General features: G+C 47.7%; 1 protein-coding gene across 1 annotated transcript; it reads left to right on the top strand.

Annotated features, from left to right (window-relative positions):
* Positions 1–150: 150 nt before the first annotated feature.
* uri1 (URI1 prefoldin like chaperone) lies at positions 151–7,472 on the top strand. The gene is made up of 11 exons (XM_062462590.1): positions 151–533; positions 1,821–1,855; positions 2,073–2,151; positions 2,371–2,506; positions 4,343–4,434; positions 4,510–4,576; positions 4,683–4,893; positions 5,171–5,420; positions 5,546–5,700; positions 5,804–6,041; positions 6,627–7,472. Exons 1-11 carry the CDS (start codon positions 462–464, stop codon positions 6,804–6,806), a joined length of 1,515 nt encoding a protein of 504 aa, XP_062318574.1. The 5' UTR covers positions 151–461; the 3' UTR covers positions 6,807–7,472.
* The last annotated feature ends 9,952 nt before the right edge of the window (positions 7,473–17,424 follow it).

The following is a 17,424-nucleotide window of genomic DNA, read 5'->3' on the forward strand; positions in this document are numbered from 1 at the left end:
TTGCAATTCAAAGTAGCAACAAATCACATATCGTGTGAGTATGTAGCATTCATAACATCTGGCTATGGTAAAATTCAAAATATATATTATATTGTAAATTGAATGTCGTGTGTATATGTAATATTTGTTGTTATTCTACAGTACCCAGAGTACACCGCGAAGCAGATTGAAGAATATGGCGCAGGGTCAGTGACGGGAAAAGGACGCCAAGCAGCTGAAGGAATATAATTCCGTGGATATTTCTGGTGATCATGCTGAAATCCTGATATGAGAGTGTGAAATGGTCTTATTTCCGAATTGCTGGATAACTACCACTGCCCCATTGATGAATAAGAGAACGGGTTTCAGGAATACCTGCAACTGCATTCATAAACATTTCTTTAGGACTCACAACCCCTGAGCTTTGTTTGATTCACAAACGTCACAATTTTTATTTGATTGGCTGGCAAACACATGGGAATATGGATAAGAAAAGTAAAATGAATATCGATATACCACGGGGAATTGATAAACTACGAGAGGAACACATGAAGGTAAAATAAACTGACGTAGTTGGCTAAGCCAGGGGCTCGCTAGCGACATAGCTGCGTGTGGTGCCATGCACGCGGCGTGGTCAACTCAGAATCTTGCAATTTATTATGATTTTATACGTTTTTTACTGGAAATGTTTGATGACAGTTGATGTTTTGCATAAAGTTGCTTGCAGTGAGTATCTGCTGGTAGATACTCCCACCCCCAAATGCAATGCAAACTTTCACTTTCTGCTAGGCTATTTTCTAGAAGCTTCCTTCTTTGATGGTCACATGTTGTTGTTTTTACGGTTAGATTCAAATTGTATTTTTGTGAGCTCTCAATAATGAAAATGTTCAAATGTGACAACGCAATGTTTTTTAAAGCATGCATTGTTGTTAACATTGCACCATGACACATGTTACACATTTGAAGTGGCTGTTTAGAGCCGTTGGCCCAGTTGGATGCAGATTTAAAGGTAGTCGCACCTTTGAACCGACTGGGGAAAAGCTTCTACGTTTCCCTTAAAATTGACGAACAGTTTCAGACCTTATTAAGACTACAGTTTTTCTAATGCATCCTCATTCTGCACAGCCTGTATGTCTGGGCTAACGTCCTACAGATGACAGCACAGTAATAAAATAAAATGTGGGATAATGTGTTGAGCATAAATTGTTTGGAGCCTACCTCCTCTTTCTAAACAAACATTAATATCAGACACTTTTAAGAAGTCTGTGACGCTGTCCTACGAAAACAGAAACCAATGTATAAAAACAAACAAACAACATTTGATGTACACAAAGGGGAGGAAAACCCCGAACCAGTCCACAGGTGTTCCAGCCTGCTGCGGCCCAGACGTGGTGATGTGTGGCTGGCTGGGGAGGAGCCCCACTTCAGGGCCCCACTGGAGGTTGGGGGGATCTGGGAAGAGTGTGGGCTTTGACCCCATGTCCAGCATAGCCTGGAGGACTGTCTTCCAAAAAAAGACAAAGTTGAACTACCTGATATGTTGCAGTGTAATGCATGGGTCGAGAAGTTTCTTTAAAAAGGAAATATTCCAAGAAACCAGAATTTTGTTTATTTTCTACAAAGCAAGTCTACATTTATACATTTTGTTTACATGCTGTTTTAATGTTCTTAGCAGAAGTGGCTGATATGTGGCGATGTAATGCGTGAGTCAGGGAGATGTCCAATGCTATGACTGAATCACCCAGTTTAGCCTAGTCTATCCATATAGTAGATATGAGAGAAGGCAACGTGTTGAGTTTGATATTGTCGTTTCAAACAGTAACACTTGAGTTTCTTAACAGGTGGTGAAAGACTGTGATGGTCAAATTCAGCACTGGTGAGTTTAGCCTCCACTGGCCAGACACTGATTCAATGCCTCCTCCACTCAAACACAATAGGCATCTCCTTGCATCTTCTTAAGTGGGCTAGTGTCAGGATTATCCACTAATCTAAAGACGTTTGTTGTGCATACTTCATCTAGAATCATATATCACATATAAAGAATGGTGAACCAATGGAGTAATTGGTACAATCCGATTTTTTTTATCTAACAGGAAGAAGGTAGAGGGAGACTACGATGCCCTGGAAGAACGCCTCCGAACCCTCCCGGACAAGCTGTCCTATGACATCATGGTATGACCCAGTGTTTAAGAGACAGGGTCCATGGTAACAGGCTAACACAGCACTAATAGGTCCCAAAGCAGCAGTCACTGCTGCAAACACCCTCCTCCCCCTCCCTCCACGCCGCAACAGTCTGGATCACACAGCTCCTCTACGACTGTCACCTTGTTCTGAACTCCCCCGTGACGTGTCTTCTTTAACGCTTCATCTCGCTCCTCCATGTTGGATCAGGTGCCGTTCGGCCCTCTGGCCTTCATGCCGGGGAAGATGGTCCACACCAACGAGATCACAGTTCTGCTAGGAGACAACTGGTTTGCCAAGTGTTCTGCCAAGCAGGCCCAGGAGATAGTGGGGCACAGAAAACAACGTGAGTTGGTTTCCAGTGCCTTTTTTTTTTACCAGAGAATATGTGTGTGTGTGTTGAATGATTGTTTGTCTCAACACTACATATTTCAGTCCACTAGAGGGCGATGTGGTTTAACCTTTATGTTTGGTAATCGATTGTCTCCTTGATCGACTGCTCTTTAAATGAACTTTTCATGGGAGACGGTGTTTACAATGTGTGGTCATGATGCAGGGCATTGGTAGCATGGTAGCTTTCATCTCTATTGACGGAGGGATCGAGACAGAGAATAAAGTCAATCAATTAAATATGTATCTGTTTGTAAACAGCAGTCTGCAAGTTTACCCAGCCTTTGCTTATCTATGTGATGAAACAAATGTTAATTAGTACTGTGTACTTTTGCAGCCAATGTGTTTCTTATTTGGCGTCCTTCCTCCTTTGGGTTTTTAACTTTTCGGCTAAAAGAGCCGTGTCTTTAGGCTTTAGCTCTGGAAATGTTCCAGTTGTACAATAGGCTATGTTGTAGTTCTATAATACAGGCTACGACTCAGCATATCTCCCTGTCTACCGGCCGTGTCCTCTGAAAAGCTCTTTGACAAGTCCTATGGGCTCAGCTATCCGACTGTGATGTGAACAAAATTGGAGTGCGGTGAAACAGAAACGCAACGTAGCTTACACCCCCTCCTCCCCTGCCCTCCTCCCCTCCCCTGCCCTCCTCCCCTCCCCTGCCCTCCTCCCCTGCCCTCCTCCCCTGCCCTCCTCCCCTGCCCTCCTCCCCTCCCCTCCCCTGCCCCCCTCCCCTGCCCTCCTCCCCTCCCCTGCCCTCCTCCCCTGCCCCCCCTCCCCTGCCCTCCTCCCCTGCCCTCCTCCCCTGCCTTCCTCCCCTGCCCTCCTCCCCTGCCCTCCTCCCCTGCCCTCCTCCCCTGCCCTCCTCCCCTGCCCTCCTCCCCTCCCCTCCCCTGCCTTCCTCCCCTCCCCTGCCCTCCCCTCCCCTGCCCTCCTCCCCTCCCCTGCCCCCCTCCCCTGCCCTCCTCCCCTGCCTTCCTCCCCTGCCCTCCTCCCCTGCCCTCCTCCCCTGCCCTCCTCCCCTCCCCTGCCTTCCTCCCCTCCCCTGCCCTCCTCCCCTCCCCTGCCCTCCTCCCCTCCCCTGCCCTCCTCCCCTGCCCTCCTCCCCTCCCCTGCCCTCCTCCCCTGCCCTCCTCCCCTGCCCTGCCCTCCTCCCCTGCCTTCCTCCCCTGCCCTCCTCCCCTCCCCTGCCCTCCTGCCCTCCTCCCCTCCCCTGCCCTCCTCCCCTGCCCTCCTCCCCTGCCCTCCTCCCCTGCCCTGCCCTCCTCCCCTGCCCTGCCCTCCTCCCCTGCCCTCCTCCCCTGCCCTCCTCCCCTGCCCTGCCCTCCTCCCCTGCCTTCCTCCCCTGCTCCCCTCCCCTGCCCTCCTCCCCTCCCCTGCCCTCCTCCCCTCCCCTGCCCTCCTCCCCTGCCCTCCTCCCCTGCCCTCCCCTGCCCTCCTCCCCTGCCCCGCCTGCATCCACACAGCCCAGGTCCTGGAGGTCCCCAGCATGGCTGGCTGGGTCCTGTCACACAGCTGTTGTCTCGTCAGCCCCTCTCCCTTTGACCTCTTTCCCCTTCCAGCTACTGCGGGGCTGGACGGCTCACGATCGCCATGGCAACCCCGGTCCCCTTTGCCGCTATTAGCAGAGAGGTTCCTAATTGTTGTGAAGATTTAATGATCCGAGGAATCACACAGGGCAGAAGGCATTTTCAACTGTTTGTGTCATCACTTTCCTCTCCCTGCGCTACGCGGATTGAAATGAGAATAACCGATTTTTATTTTTGCTCATTTTCTGTGTCTTCCATTTCGCAGATGTGAAGAGTGCCGTGGATGACTTGCAAAAGACAAGGAAGAACTTTGAGGCCAGAGTTAGTTTCACACAGGACCTGGGGAAACTGTCTGAGGTAGGTGTCAGCCCTTTCAGGCCTCCATATCAACCTACTCACCCACCGCATGCTGAAGTCTCCTGTCTCTCCCAGGGTAAAGGGGACTATGTTGACATCAGAGAAGAGGTTGAAAACAAGGAGAAAATAATCGTCTCCAAAGGTGAGTCTGTTCTACAGGCCCCAATGACAATCTAGTGAATAGATGACACGGAACTACACAAAGTGTAGAGGTCTGGTAAACTGATTAGACGTCTGTCCACACCCAGGAAAGCAGCGAGTGGCCCTCAAGCCCCACTCCAAGCCCAAGCTAGAGGCTGTTGTGGACCTGGAGGAGGAGGAGGGAGAGGAGGAGGAGGAGGATGGGAGTGGTAGAGGTGGAGATGGAGGGAGCAGGAAAGGAGTTCTGTCCGAGGAGGAGCTGTGGGCTAAACTAGACGAGCTGGAGAAACAGGAGGAAGAGCAGGACGAGCAGGACAGGTACGAGGCGTGCACACATTCACTCTCTGTCTCACTCTCTCTCTGTCTCTCACTCTCTCTCTGTCTCTCTCCTCTCTCTCTCGCTCTCTCTCCTCGCTCTCTCTCTCTCTCTCTCTCTCTCTCTCTCTCTCTCTCTCTCTCTCTCTCTCTCTCTCTCTCTCTCTCTCTCTCTCTCTCAATAACCCCTAACCTTTTATACAAACTTGAAAACATTTTCATTGGTGCCCCCCACCCTCGCCCACCAGGCACATGCTAACAGACCATGTCCTCCTGCCAGGTCGGGAAGTGCAGTAACCAACGGTGACGACTCCTCTTCCTCTGAGGAAGAAAAGGAGAGCGAGGGGGGCCAACGTGAGAAGGGACTGGGTCAGGGCGAGGGCGGGAAACCAGCCCCTCCCAGCTCCCAGGTCAACGGGGTCACACGGCCCGCAGCCAGGGGCGAGGAGAAGGACGAGAAGGACGAGGAGGACGAGGAGGGCAGCCGACTGCCCACCATCTATTTCTCTCACACGGTGGAACCCAAGAAGGTTAGCGTGACAGCTCTGTCACCTGTGTGTGACCACCTGACGGAGGGATTCCATCAACGACTCGCTGCTTTGACGTTCTGTCTCCCTTAGCCCTCCCTCTGTCTTTCTCTGGGTCTCCCTTTCAGGTGAGGATAAACACAGGGAAGAACACGACCCTGAAGTTCAGCGAGAGGAAAGAACAGAAGGAGCAGGCGAAGAGGAGGAGGAAGAACAGCGGCGGCAGCAACGGCCACTCTCACCACGAGCACCACAAGATCACCTCGCCCACAGACGTGTACAGGTGACGCTCGCAATTCGGCGGGGGGGGGGGGGGGGGATTTGACCCAGATTGGTCCGTGTGCCCGTCTGACGACATGATGCGTTGTGATTGGTTGTCGGCGCAGGTTGTTCGTGGACGTGAAGAACGGCGAGCTGATCCCCAGGAAGTCCATCCTGAAGTCCCGCAGCCGCGAGAACAGCGTGTGCAGCGACACGAGCGAGAGCAGCGCCGCCGACCTGGAGGAGCGCCGCACGCTGCTCCGCTCGCAGAGCCACGACGACGTCACCACGCACAGCGACACCAGCGACGGCGTCACTGAGGAGGACAGCCCCACCGCGGGGGGCCACGCCTGCCACTTTGAGGTACCGACCCGCAGACGCGTCATGCAGACGTCTCGTATGGCCTAGTGGTGTATCTGGACGCCCCTTGAACGAGCGGCTGGTTGGTGCCGTCTGTTGGCACCAGGAGGGTCCCGATGTGCCATGATTAATGAATTGTATTGATTTATTCAATGCTTTTACATTTAGTCATTTTAGCAGACGCTCTTATCCAGAGCGACTTATAGTAAGTACAGGGACATTTCCCCCGAGGCAAGTAGGGTGAAGTGCCTTGCCCAAGGACACAACGTCAGTTTGCATGACCGGGAATCGAACTGGCAACCTTCGGATTACTAGCCCGATTCCCTCACCGCTCAGCCACCTGACTCCCTTTTATCCAAATAGGATATATGTATAGTATACGAATGCATTTTATTACATTTATTTTATTTCTACTGTGTGTAGAAAGTAAAGCAGTCAATCAAGTCTCAGAAGTGCGTAGTTCTGATTCCAGGGTCAAAATCGACAAACGTTTTGCAGTTACCAGGCACAGCACAAAGTAACAACATCCCAGAATCATCTTAGAATGATGCCTCCCCTAGTAACTACTTTGATCTTCTGTGTCCCCAGGCCTTCTCAGGCACGGTGGTGGAGAAGGATCCTCTTCCCTCCACCCCCCACCTTACCCTGGCCCCCCCAGCCCTGCCCACCATCCCAGAGAGACGGCTGGAGGAGGTGGGCCCCGAGGCCCCCCAGGAGCCCCCCAAAAGGGTGTCCAAGTTCAAAGCTTCGCGGCTGCAGCATAAGTGATCCAAAGAGCCGGGCTCTAGGACCAAGGGTCCTTTTTTAATCTCTTTTTCTACTCTTGTTGACGACCCTTAGCTGGACATACCGTGCCCCCACCAAGTTCTGCTTCAGTTCACTGGGCTTCTTATACAGCATCCTGTCATAGTCTATGGTAGCCTTGTTTAAGAAAGTAATTCATGAGATTAACTTCCTGCCTCCTAAGGAATGACATCTATTAATCATGCTCTGAAGAGTAGAAGTTACAGTTCTCTTATACTGTGTACAGCCTGACCCCACTCCAAAACACCACCACTATGTAAAAAAGTTGTTTATTTAGCTTATCTAGTCAGTAAGCAACTTACTGACTAACTCTTTAGTCAACTAGATGCTCATGTATTTCTTGGTGTGAAGGTGTGTTCCATCTGTGTGTCTGTTAATATTCTCCTTAACCAGGCCAGTGAAATCTGCTCCCATTTGAGACTACATCCTTTACTTTCATGAAATCTTTGCCTTTATTCTTTTCTAAGATGATTATCTGGGCAGGCGCTGACTGGCTAGCTATGGTCCCTAGCTCCTGTCCCTTTGCCTATTGAATGTATGTCTTCCTTACTGACCAGCTTTATGTAAAAAAAAAAAATTATAATAATTATATTGACGTCAACTGTATGGAAAATAAACAGTTTTGGCCAATTGTAGTACCAACTCCCCTTTAGTTAGCCACGTGATTGGCGAGGCGAACCTGATCTAGAGCAGTGGTCTTCAACCCTGGTCCTCAGAGCCCATTGTCTTGTATGTTTTAGATGTTTCCCTGCTCCAACACACCGTATTCAAATGAATAGGTTGTTGTCAGGCCTCTGCAGAGCTTGATAACGACCCATCATTAGGATCAGGTGTGCTGGAGCAGGGAAACATCTAAAACATTCAGGACAGGTGGTCCTTGAGGACTGGTTTGAGAACCACTGATCTAAAACATACAGGACAGTGGGCCCCAAGGACCAGGGTTACAGACTACTGATCTAGAGAAACACCTCAGGAAAGGGATTCTAGCTCTCCTGCTATTTTACACATTGTATAATTTTGCAGCTGCCTGTCCAGGAATTAAACCACACACAGTACGAGTTCCTCCAGAGTAGGTTTAATTAAAGTTGCACCTCTGAGTTAAGAGGCTATCACTGTCTGCTGTGCCAAGTGGTATGGGTGCAGCGCTATGATAAGGAGCTTTAATGTGGTCCTGAGATGATCCCTCTCATCTGGAGTATCATCCCACTGAATGAATTTCCAGGTAGCATGAGATTAGCCACAGATTAGTCTGTGCTTTAAATGGCAGAGAATGGTACGAGACGCTCAGATCAATCGACTTAGCGGAACGTTAGCTTTAAAGGTAAATATGTTGGAAGTGCATGTTTCAAAAAGGTGGGATTGCAATAACACAGTAATACGTGTGAAACAACAGTGAGATCTTCCTTGCATGGATTAAACTGGGATTATCTGTAGTTGGATGAGGAATCCTTGAGGAAACAGACAGCTACTGTTGACCAGACAGGTGCTTAGATGACCTGAGAGAATGGAGGAGGAAAGGATTATCTCAACATCAGGCTACATGGTTCATATAGCTTCTTTTAGAACTGACACAGACCTTCCACTGGAGTCTGGTGGAACTCTAGCTGAGTATCTGTTGAAAACGTATGCGTACTGGTTATCTTTGGTGAAATTGGTTTTACAGGCAACCATGTTTGAGGGAACAGAGTACTCAATGGTAGTAAATGTACTTCTAAAGCATGTACGGAGAGTGTGGCGCGGGTTTTTTCATATGAATAAACCTCCCTCATTTGACTAGAGAATAACCTATAGTGAAGGTCACGGAGATGACAGCTAGGTGATAGACGTTACAAGCATCCAATTAAACTCCAGGAGCAGAGGTCTGGGAGAGCCCTAAGCACTTGTTAACTAAGAAAAACAGCGGAATCGTAAGTCAAGTCATCCGTCGTGATCTCGGAGCCTGGAAACAAATGCAGGATTATAAAGGACGCCTGCATTATTCATTACTTGCAGAGAGGGTCAGAGAGGGCAGTCGTCATTAGAAAGGTCAAATAAATTGTTGAGGATCCAGGTACACAGCACTTTGAGTACAGTGTGTGTATGTAGAGAGATGGTTTAGTATTTAGCCGCAATATGTGTATGTAGTATGCAGATAATAGACTTGTGGTCTTTGGGAAATTCCAACTGATATGCACACTCACCGATAAGAACCGCCATGAGGGCTGATTTGAAGAAAAATATTTTGGAGGAAATTTGGGAGCAAACGTACCCGGCACTTGCAGGTGAAGAATCGGCTAGCATTCACTACACGTCAATAGCCAGATGGGGGAGACGTATAGCTTCAGGACATCTAAGTTCTCTGGAGTCATTCTAAAAAACCTTCCTCCTGCTCTGACTATGAAACTGCTCCGTTGTTCATCAGAAGAACACGTTTAACAATCTAGTAACGGTAATTTGGGGTCTGACTGCTCGTCACTGTAATCGCAGCTTCACCAGAGAAGACACCCATTCATCCCGTAACTCGTCACTTGCCTCAGCTGTCACTTCGGGTCCAGTCCGATCTAGAGATTCAAGGTAAGATTTTTATACGGGTTATGATGATGATTTATTTTTGATGTTGAGATATCGATTTAGCGGATTAAATTGCGATTAACAACATGCATTGGGAATTTGAGCAATTTTGAGATACGTGTCCTCCATTGAAGCAAGACGAGACGATGCAATTAACGCTTTCGTAAAAAAAAAAAAGAAAAGTTGCCTGAGGATGTTCATGTAAGTGTACATTTAGAGAAATTATTTTGAACAGAACAAAAGTAAACTAAAGCAACTAAAAAGATCCCTCGACCGTCATGAGACGCAAAATATCTAGGATAGGATCAACTTGATCACTTCAGGATGGCAATGATTGAATGAAACAGTGCATGATTGATTTTCTGCGAATGTTAAATGTTGCAACAAACTAATGGTTTTATTTACCACTCACCTTATTAACCATACTAGGATTACATAAATTAGTGACTATCACAGTTATTGTAAAAAAATAGTCACCATCAGTCGCACTCAGAGGGGTGTGTCACTTGTCAATTTAATATTTTATAAAAGATGAGACACAGGTGGAAGGAGGATAGAAGTGTGTGACATCAACCACATATCTTCTGGCTCTCTTCACCTGGATAGAGATTGGTAGCTGGTAGCTATATTGATTCCCCCCACACACACACGTACAACACACACACACCCCTTCTGACTCCAAATGCTCTCCTTTGAAGCGATGATGCCCCATCTGTTATACCTCTCCAGCCCCTTGCGTCGGATACCCTCGCCAGATCCTCTCTCTGACTAGTCTTGCCAACCCCTGTCTCATCTCTTGCTACCCTCTCCTCATCTTCTCTCTCCCTTTCTCCTACTCCTCTCTCCTGCACCCCTCTCCTCCCCCTCCTATCCTCCTCCTCATTCTCTCCTGCCATTCTCTCTCCTCCTCCCTCGTGCCCCTCTCTCTCTTCACTCTCCTCCTCCTCCCTCCTGCTCCCCTCTCCTGCCCCTCTCCCTTCTCTCTCTCCTCCTCCTCCCTCCTGCTCCACTCTCCTGCCCCTCTCCCTTCTCTCTCTCCTCCTCCTCCCTCCTGCTCCCCTCTCCCTTCTCTCTCTCCTCCTCCTCCCTCCTGCTCCTCTTCTCAGATGGGACAGGAGGAGCAGGAGCAGGTGGGTGGCAGCCAGCACCATCAATCAAGATTAAATATTCCACCCTCCAAATGCAGAAGCCATTTGCCACGGCTCCTTATCAGAGTAGGAAGACAAAGGGAAGTTTCCAGATGAGTGTGTTGTTACAGGGAATTGAGTGCCATGTGTGATGCAGAGCCATACCTTCATAAAGAGAAGTCCCTGGAGTTTGAGAGGCACCTGGCTATTATGCTGATATGTGGTTATGTTACAATTACCTTGAACTTCTCTACCCTCCTACCATCATAATGAGAGAAGTAGACAAGTTATGTTGTGTGTGTGTGTATTGTGTGCATGTGTGTGTGTGTATTGTGTGCATGTGTGTTCACAGGGCAAGGACACAAAGTTTGTAATACAAATATGTTCCCTCTCCGCTGGTAGTCTTACTTGTTTGAACACAGAACACATGATTTGAATAACTATAATCTATGCTCAAATGAGCCAGTCAGAGTAACCTTCTGGCATCCTCTCTTGCTACCATGAGTCGGATTTTCTCCCAAATGTCTAAGCTGTTCCTCAGGCTTAAGCCACCTATGTAAAGAGATGTGTTCTTGTGGGGCCCGACGAGTCTGATGAACACAGCAACATTTCAAGGAACCAGCGCAGTTCCAGACTGAGGTTCAGAACCAGACAACCTTCCAGACCATTCTGGACACCGACAGTGCTCTCGCTCCGTAAAGGTCTGACTCTGGGTAACTAACAAGTTACACAGCCATGTTGCCTTACGAAATTGCCTGAGTACCGTGGCCTTAAGTCTTGGAACTATGAGGCAATAGACTGAAAAGCACATCTCGCTCATACAAGAACACCAAGCAGTGAATAATTAATAATCCTGCTCCCAATTCCAGGAAAACAAAAGCTGATTGTTGGAACTGTAGCAGTGCACTAATTTAACTACAGGAGATCAAACTCCTGCCAAGAATGCATCAAATCCCTCGGTTGGTCCAAATGACTTTTTCTTTCTAAGAATACCGATATCATGGTTCTGCTTTACATTTTTGCCATCTTTTAAAAGGGTTGAATGATGTGTTATGCGCCCCACTGTTAGGTATATGGGTTGTTTGCCAATGAGTTGAATTAGGCTCCACTGAGGCAGGCAGGCAGAGAGACAGGGAGGCAGGTAAGGAGGCAGGCAGGAACGCAGGCTGGGAGACAGGGAGGCAGGCAAGCGTTGAGGCAGACACAGAGGCAGGCAGGGAGGCATGCAGGCAGGCAGGATGTTAGATGGTAGAAGTGGTTCCCAAGCAGGCAGCAATTTGGCCCTGCTCGTGGTTGTCAGCTTCCATTAAGAGGAGAGGTGTCATATCAGCGCCACAACTGAGTGCAGATGGCAAAGAGGAGATGGCTCACCGATTTAAACAATGATTAATGAACAGAGATAGAAAACAAATTACATTGGGCTATTGGAGGCAGGGAATTGTTATTATGAAAATGTTAATTGTGTCTGAGGGTGATACTGGAGAGGGGGAGGGCTGGGATCAGAAGAACCACAGGGGCATGCTACTGGGAAGTCTATCACAATCTCTCTCTCTCCTTCTCTCCCTCCTCACCCCAAACTCTCTCCCATCTCCCTGTCTCCCTCTCTCTGTCCCTCTCCCTCTCTCTCCTCTGTTGAGCCACCATACCTGAGCTGTAGGGTCTCCAGACTACTGTAAACACTAGGGCGTGTGCTCTGTAATGAGTCCTAGGACGCCCTGCCTCCCCACCTCTCTACCAATTAGCTTTATCTCCAATAAGAGGATGCTCTAAGTGATACCAGAGACGCAGCCCAGCTTCTGCTCTAATTACAGCAGGATGCAGCTGCTGTACTTAGGCAGATGATGATCATTATTTTGCATTTTTTTTCTTCCATGGTGGCAGAGTTGATTATTTAAGAGCATCATCCAGTCATCGGCGTAATCAGGAGAGAGTGATTAGTGATCCACTAGCCTACCAGCTGCCAGGCTAGGACAGACACACGCAGAGTGACAGAACACACGGAGTCGGGTGAAAACACTTCACCTTGGGCTCACACTTCTCATGTATGTCATTGTCACATGTATGTTGAATGTCACATGTATGTTGAATGTCGTTGGTGTGCCGTGGACCAATTGGATCCTTTGGATGGTTAAAATGTCAGGGAGTCAGGTGACTGAGCGGTTAGGGAATCGGGCTAGTAATCTGAAGGTTGCCAGTTCGATTCCTGGCCGTGCAAAATGACGTTGTGTACTTGGACAAGAAGGCACTTCACCCTACTTGCCTCGGGGGAATGTCCCTGTACTTACTGTAAGTCGCTCTGGATAAGAGTGTCTGCTAAATGACTAAATGTAAATGTAAAAATGTCCAGATGTGACATGTCTGGTGTGTCTTTTGAAATAGACACTCTAAAATAGGGTGGTATTTAGGGTGGGATAGTCATTTTCACAGCACCTGAGGCGAGAAGAAACTGTTAATACTGAAAAACTGTCAACAATTGCCTTACACTGTATTATTAATAACCGAGCTCTGTACAGTACTGCACAGTAGCATGTGTATCTTAAAGATAACGGGGCTAAGTGGTAATTAATGCCTCTGCGCAAACAAGAGTCACCATCTAATGACGTCCATTACAATGGCTTCAGTCTTTAGAGGCTGTTCACAGCAGGGTGAAAAGAGCATGGCACACGGGCTGCCTGCTGTAATGTTTGCTACACTCAATACTAATTCCCGTAGCCCAGATGTTGCCTGAGAACAACAAACGCTTGCACACACACACACAAACACAAGTTGACACACACACACACACACACACCCAAGGTGACGCACACATGCACATACACACAATAGGGATCCTACTGGGCTGATGAGCTCAATCAGTGAAATGATGGAAAGATGATTTTGTCCCTGTAATTACAGTGTGTAAACTACTTAGCCAGGATTGCAAAGGAAGTCATTTTCTAATTATGCCCGTACCCCTGTTGTCTAATGGCGAAGGCTCTGCTGTCTCCAGAGAAGAGCAAGCATCCCTACGCGGGGTCTGAACTGGGACACTGCAGACAGATACACCATCAGATGGACAAATTAGTCTTTGGTATCTGTCACTTCCAGAGATGAATGAGAGTGTTTCATCCATCTGAATATAGACAAGTGTCTCTTCCTTCCTTCCTTCCTTCCTTACACGATGCTGTGGTCTTAAGTTCACAACAGATCTCCTAAGTTGAAGATGGGACTAATCTAACACATGCCTTGGTTCACTGTTAGATCTCCTGTGTTGAAGATGGGACTAAGGTGGCGTAAGGTACTTTACCTCGACATGAGACCTGCTTCCAGTTTGATGTAGTTCCCCCGTTCCTGGTGGGGCTTCCTAATCTTACTACTCTGTGCAATAGAGCGCCTTTTGGGCTGTGTGTGCTAAATCAAGCCTAAATTGAAATTCACAGAACACATTCCCTTCCTCCCTCCTCCTCTCCCCTCCCCCCTTCCCTCCTTTAATGCATGGCCCACCCTTCCACCCCTCCATACCCCAGAGCTTTGCATGTGTCCAAAATGAACAGGTGGACTGTGCAAACAAGAGCAACTGTTTACACATTAGCGATTAATATCAGTCTGTTCGTGTATACGATGTCTGTGTGTGCAAAGTGTGTGTGGATGTTGTGTGTGCGTGTAATGTGGTTGTATATGTGGTGTGCATGTGTGTGTGTGTGTAATGTGTGTGTGTTGTTGTTGTTTCAAATGCAGATAGTGGTTCAAAGAAGAGTGGCATGGATTTACTGCACCAACAATAACATGTGTAGTGTATGCTTCTCTCCGTGTCCTCTGGCGATACAGGGAGCAGCTTGTTTATCAGTGCTGTGTGAGCTCGTTCTGGGCTCCCTGGTTCTCCTGTAATGAATGTGCCGGGTTAGCGTGTTCTGTCTCAGTCAGGCCTTTTTAGGGCCCACAAAGAAGGTCCTACAGGACTACATTACTCCAGCTGTCCCAACTAGATGTGTGTGTGTGTGTGTGTGTGAGTGTGTTCTCAGTTAGCACTGACGCACGCCCTACCCACCAAAGAGGTTCTGCCCAGGTCCCAGGGTGATGACTGGGTAGGTAGGTAGGTAGGTAGGTAGGTAGGTAGGTAGGTAGGTAGATGGGTGGGTAGGTAGATGTGTAGCTGGTGGGTGGTAGTTAGTTGGGTAGTTAGGTGGTGGGAGCCTGCATAGGTGAAGACAGCGATTCCCAAACTGTGGTCCGCGGTCAACTAGTGGTCCGCTAGGGGTCTGCTAGGGTAAAACAGGTGGGCTGCAGAACCAATAAAAACATATTTTCGAAAGAAAGTTTAGATTTATCTTTTCAAAAGGTTGAAAAAAAGGTTTCCCAAAAAAGTTTTGAATAAATAGTTTTGAAAGTGTGCATTTTCGAAAAGAGGTTTCTGAAAAAACCTCTGGGTAGGGAGAGTCTTTTAGAGCCTGCTTTACATTACATTTAGTCATTTAGCAGACGCTCTTATCCAGAGCGACTTACAGTAAGTACAGGGACATTCCCCCCGAGGCAAGTAGGGTGAAGTGCCTTGCCCAAGGACACAACGTAATTTGCACGGCCAGGAATCGAACCGGCAACCTTCTGATTACTAGCCTGATTCCCTAACCGCTCAGCCACCTGACTCCCTGTACTGCATAACGTTGAGGTAACTGACACCCTGTTGATGTTTCACAGGGTGATTTGTTTTCACTTCCTGGGGCACATCAAAGCAATCTGGGGTGGTGCACGTGTAACAGACGTGGTCTTGCAAACTCCGTCAGTGGCATACGGGCCACTGTTCACTCCGACCAGGAGTCGAACCGACCACCTCTGACTTCCCAAGCGCCACCACTACCAACTACGCCAACGAAAAGCTAGCAATTCCTTGACGCGGGTGGCCTGTTACATACTTGAGGAGTGAGTTTCACCACACCGGCTACACAGGTGCAGCACATAGCGTGTTGGAGAGGTTGAGCGTGTGCGTGTTACATGGGCTCTTTAGAATTTATTTTTATTTGTACATAATTTCCACAATCCACTATGCATGCATCACTTCCGCATATTGCATACCCAGGTCAACAACTTCCGGTTGCGAGCAGTTACGTTAGTTCTCAAACACAAATGCTGTTTTATAGGAGGAGTTTGGGTTAACCCCACATGACAATCAACGACATACATAAGAGTCTATGTTGCTGTTCTTCAGGCAAGAGGGAGAAAGGGCTCAAATTGCACATTACATCGACAAATACAAAGGTAAGGTTTATCTAACTCACACAGTAAAAGTAGCTAGCTAGGAAAAAATATTTGAGCTATGCAAGTGGGGTGCAAAGTGGAGAAGGTTGGGAATGGCTGGGTTAAGACATGGAAATATTGTGGAATCTGATACTTAGTTTGAGTCTATAACAAAGAATCTGGGCTATTCAGTTGCTGAGGGAAGACTAATTGCTGCATCTTCTTTCATGTAAAACAATATTTACTTATAGAGTAGGTCAGGTTCACTGGTATGTAGATTGTGGTGGAGTGAGAAAACTGGCTGATGCTTATTAAAAACATCTGCACGCTCAGCTAACTGAGGTGGGATTCTTTACTGGAGAGGAACGTTACCGGGAAACCATGTTCTCTTACTGGTCTGAAGAAACCATGTTCTCTTACTGGTCTGAAGAAACCATGTTCTCTTACTGGTCTGAAGAAACCATGTTCTCTTACTGGTCTGAAGAAACCATGTTCTCTTACTGGTCTGAAGAAACCATGTTCTCTTACTGGTCTGAAGAAACCATGTTCTCTTACTGGTCTGAAGAAACCATGTTCTCTTACTGGTCTGAAGAAACCATGTTCTCTTGCTGGTCTGAAGAAACCATGTTCTCTTGCTGGTCTGAAGAAACCATGTTCTCTTACTGGTCTGAAGAAACCATGTTCTCTTACTGGTCTGAAGAAACCATGTTCTCTTGCTGGTCTGAAGAAACCATGTTCTCTTGCTGGTCTGAAGAAACCATGTTCTCTTACTGGTCTGAAGAAACCATGTTCTCTTACTGGTCTGAAGAAACCATGTTCTCTTACTGGTCTGAAGAAACCATGTTCTCTTACTGGTCTGAAGAAACCATGTTCTCTTGCTGTTCTGAAGAAACCATGTTCTCTTACTGGTCTGAAGAAACCATGTTCTCTTACTGGTCTGAAGAAACCATGTTCTCTTACTGGTCTGAAGAAACCGTGAAGGTCTTCTGTCAAACAACACAGTGTGGAGGGAAACAGTGCTTCAGATCTACCTCCCACCATCACTCTGGCAACCACGCACCACACCGCCCCTTCTCCCCCTCCCCTCCCCCACCACAAGCAATTCATATCTTGACGTTTTCCTGTTGTGTCTCTTTTTGTGTGTCTCAACCAGTGACCGATAATGCTGTGAGATGTAACAACTATAGGATCGAGGGAGACGTCAATCTAAATTAAGAAACGAAACACTGACGCTGCGGATTAGATATGCTGTTTGTGCTGTGAGAGTAGTCTGAAACAAGATCAGCAGCCAAGATATCCACCACACTTTTCTGTGAACACGACATGCCTGCATGGAGAGGAAGACTTTGAGGTTAGGCTCAATCAGCATTTCTGCAGCCTCCAACAATAAGACAAAACCACAGGTACAGTTCAAACAGGAAGACAAGATACCTTTATTCTGCTGTGTCTGGTGACCTATTTGAGGCTCTTTGCCGCCTTGCTGATTGTTTATTAAAACAACAACAACACATCTGTCTCCTAGTAGCATGCTTGTCTGGGAGATTCCTCACCCACTAACACAGACATATGGCCTACATAGACTCACTCATGCTTATGAAACTATGTTGTTTGTGTGTAACCTGTAAGACTGAAAGTGGCGATTTTACTGTTCAGAAGGTGGAAAATAATTCTGGCTCTTGTTTTTTTCTCTCGTT

This window comes from Osmerus eperlanus, chromosome 5, assembly GCF_963692335.1.
Source record: "Osmerus eperlanus chromosome 5, fOsmEpe2.1, whole genome shotgun sequence".
In the NCBI taxonomy this organism is placed as follows: domain Eukaryota; kingdom Metazoa; phylum Chordata; class Actinopteri; order Osmeriformes; family Osmeridae; genus Osmerus; species Osmerus eperlanus.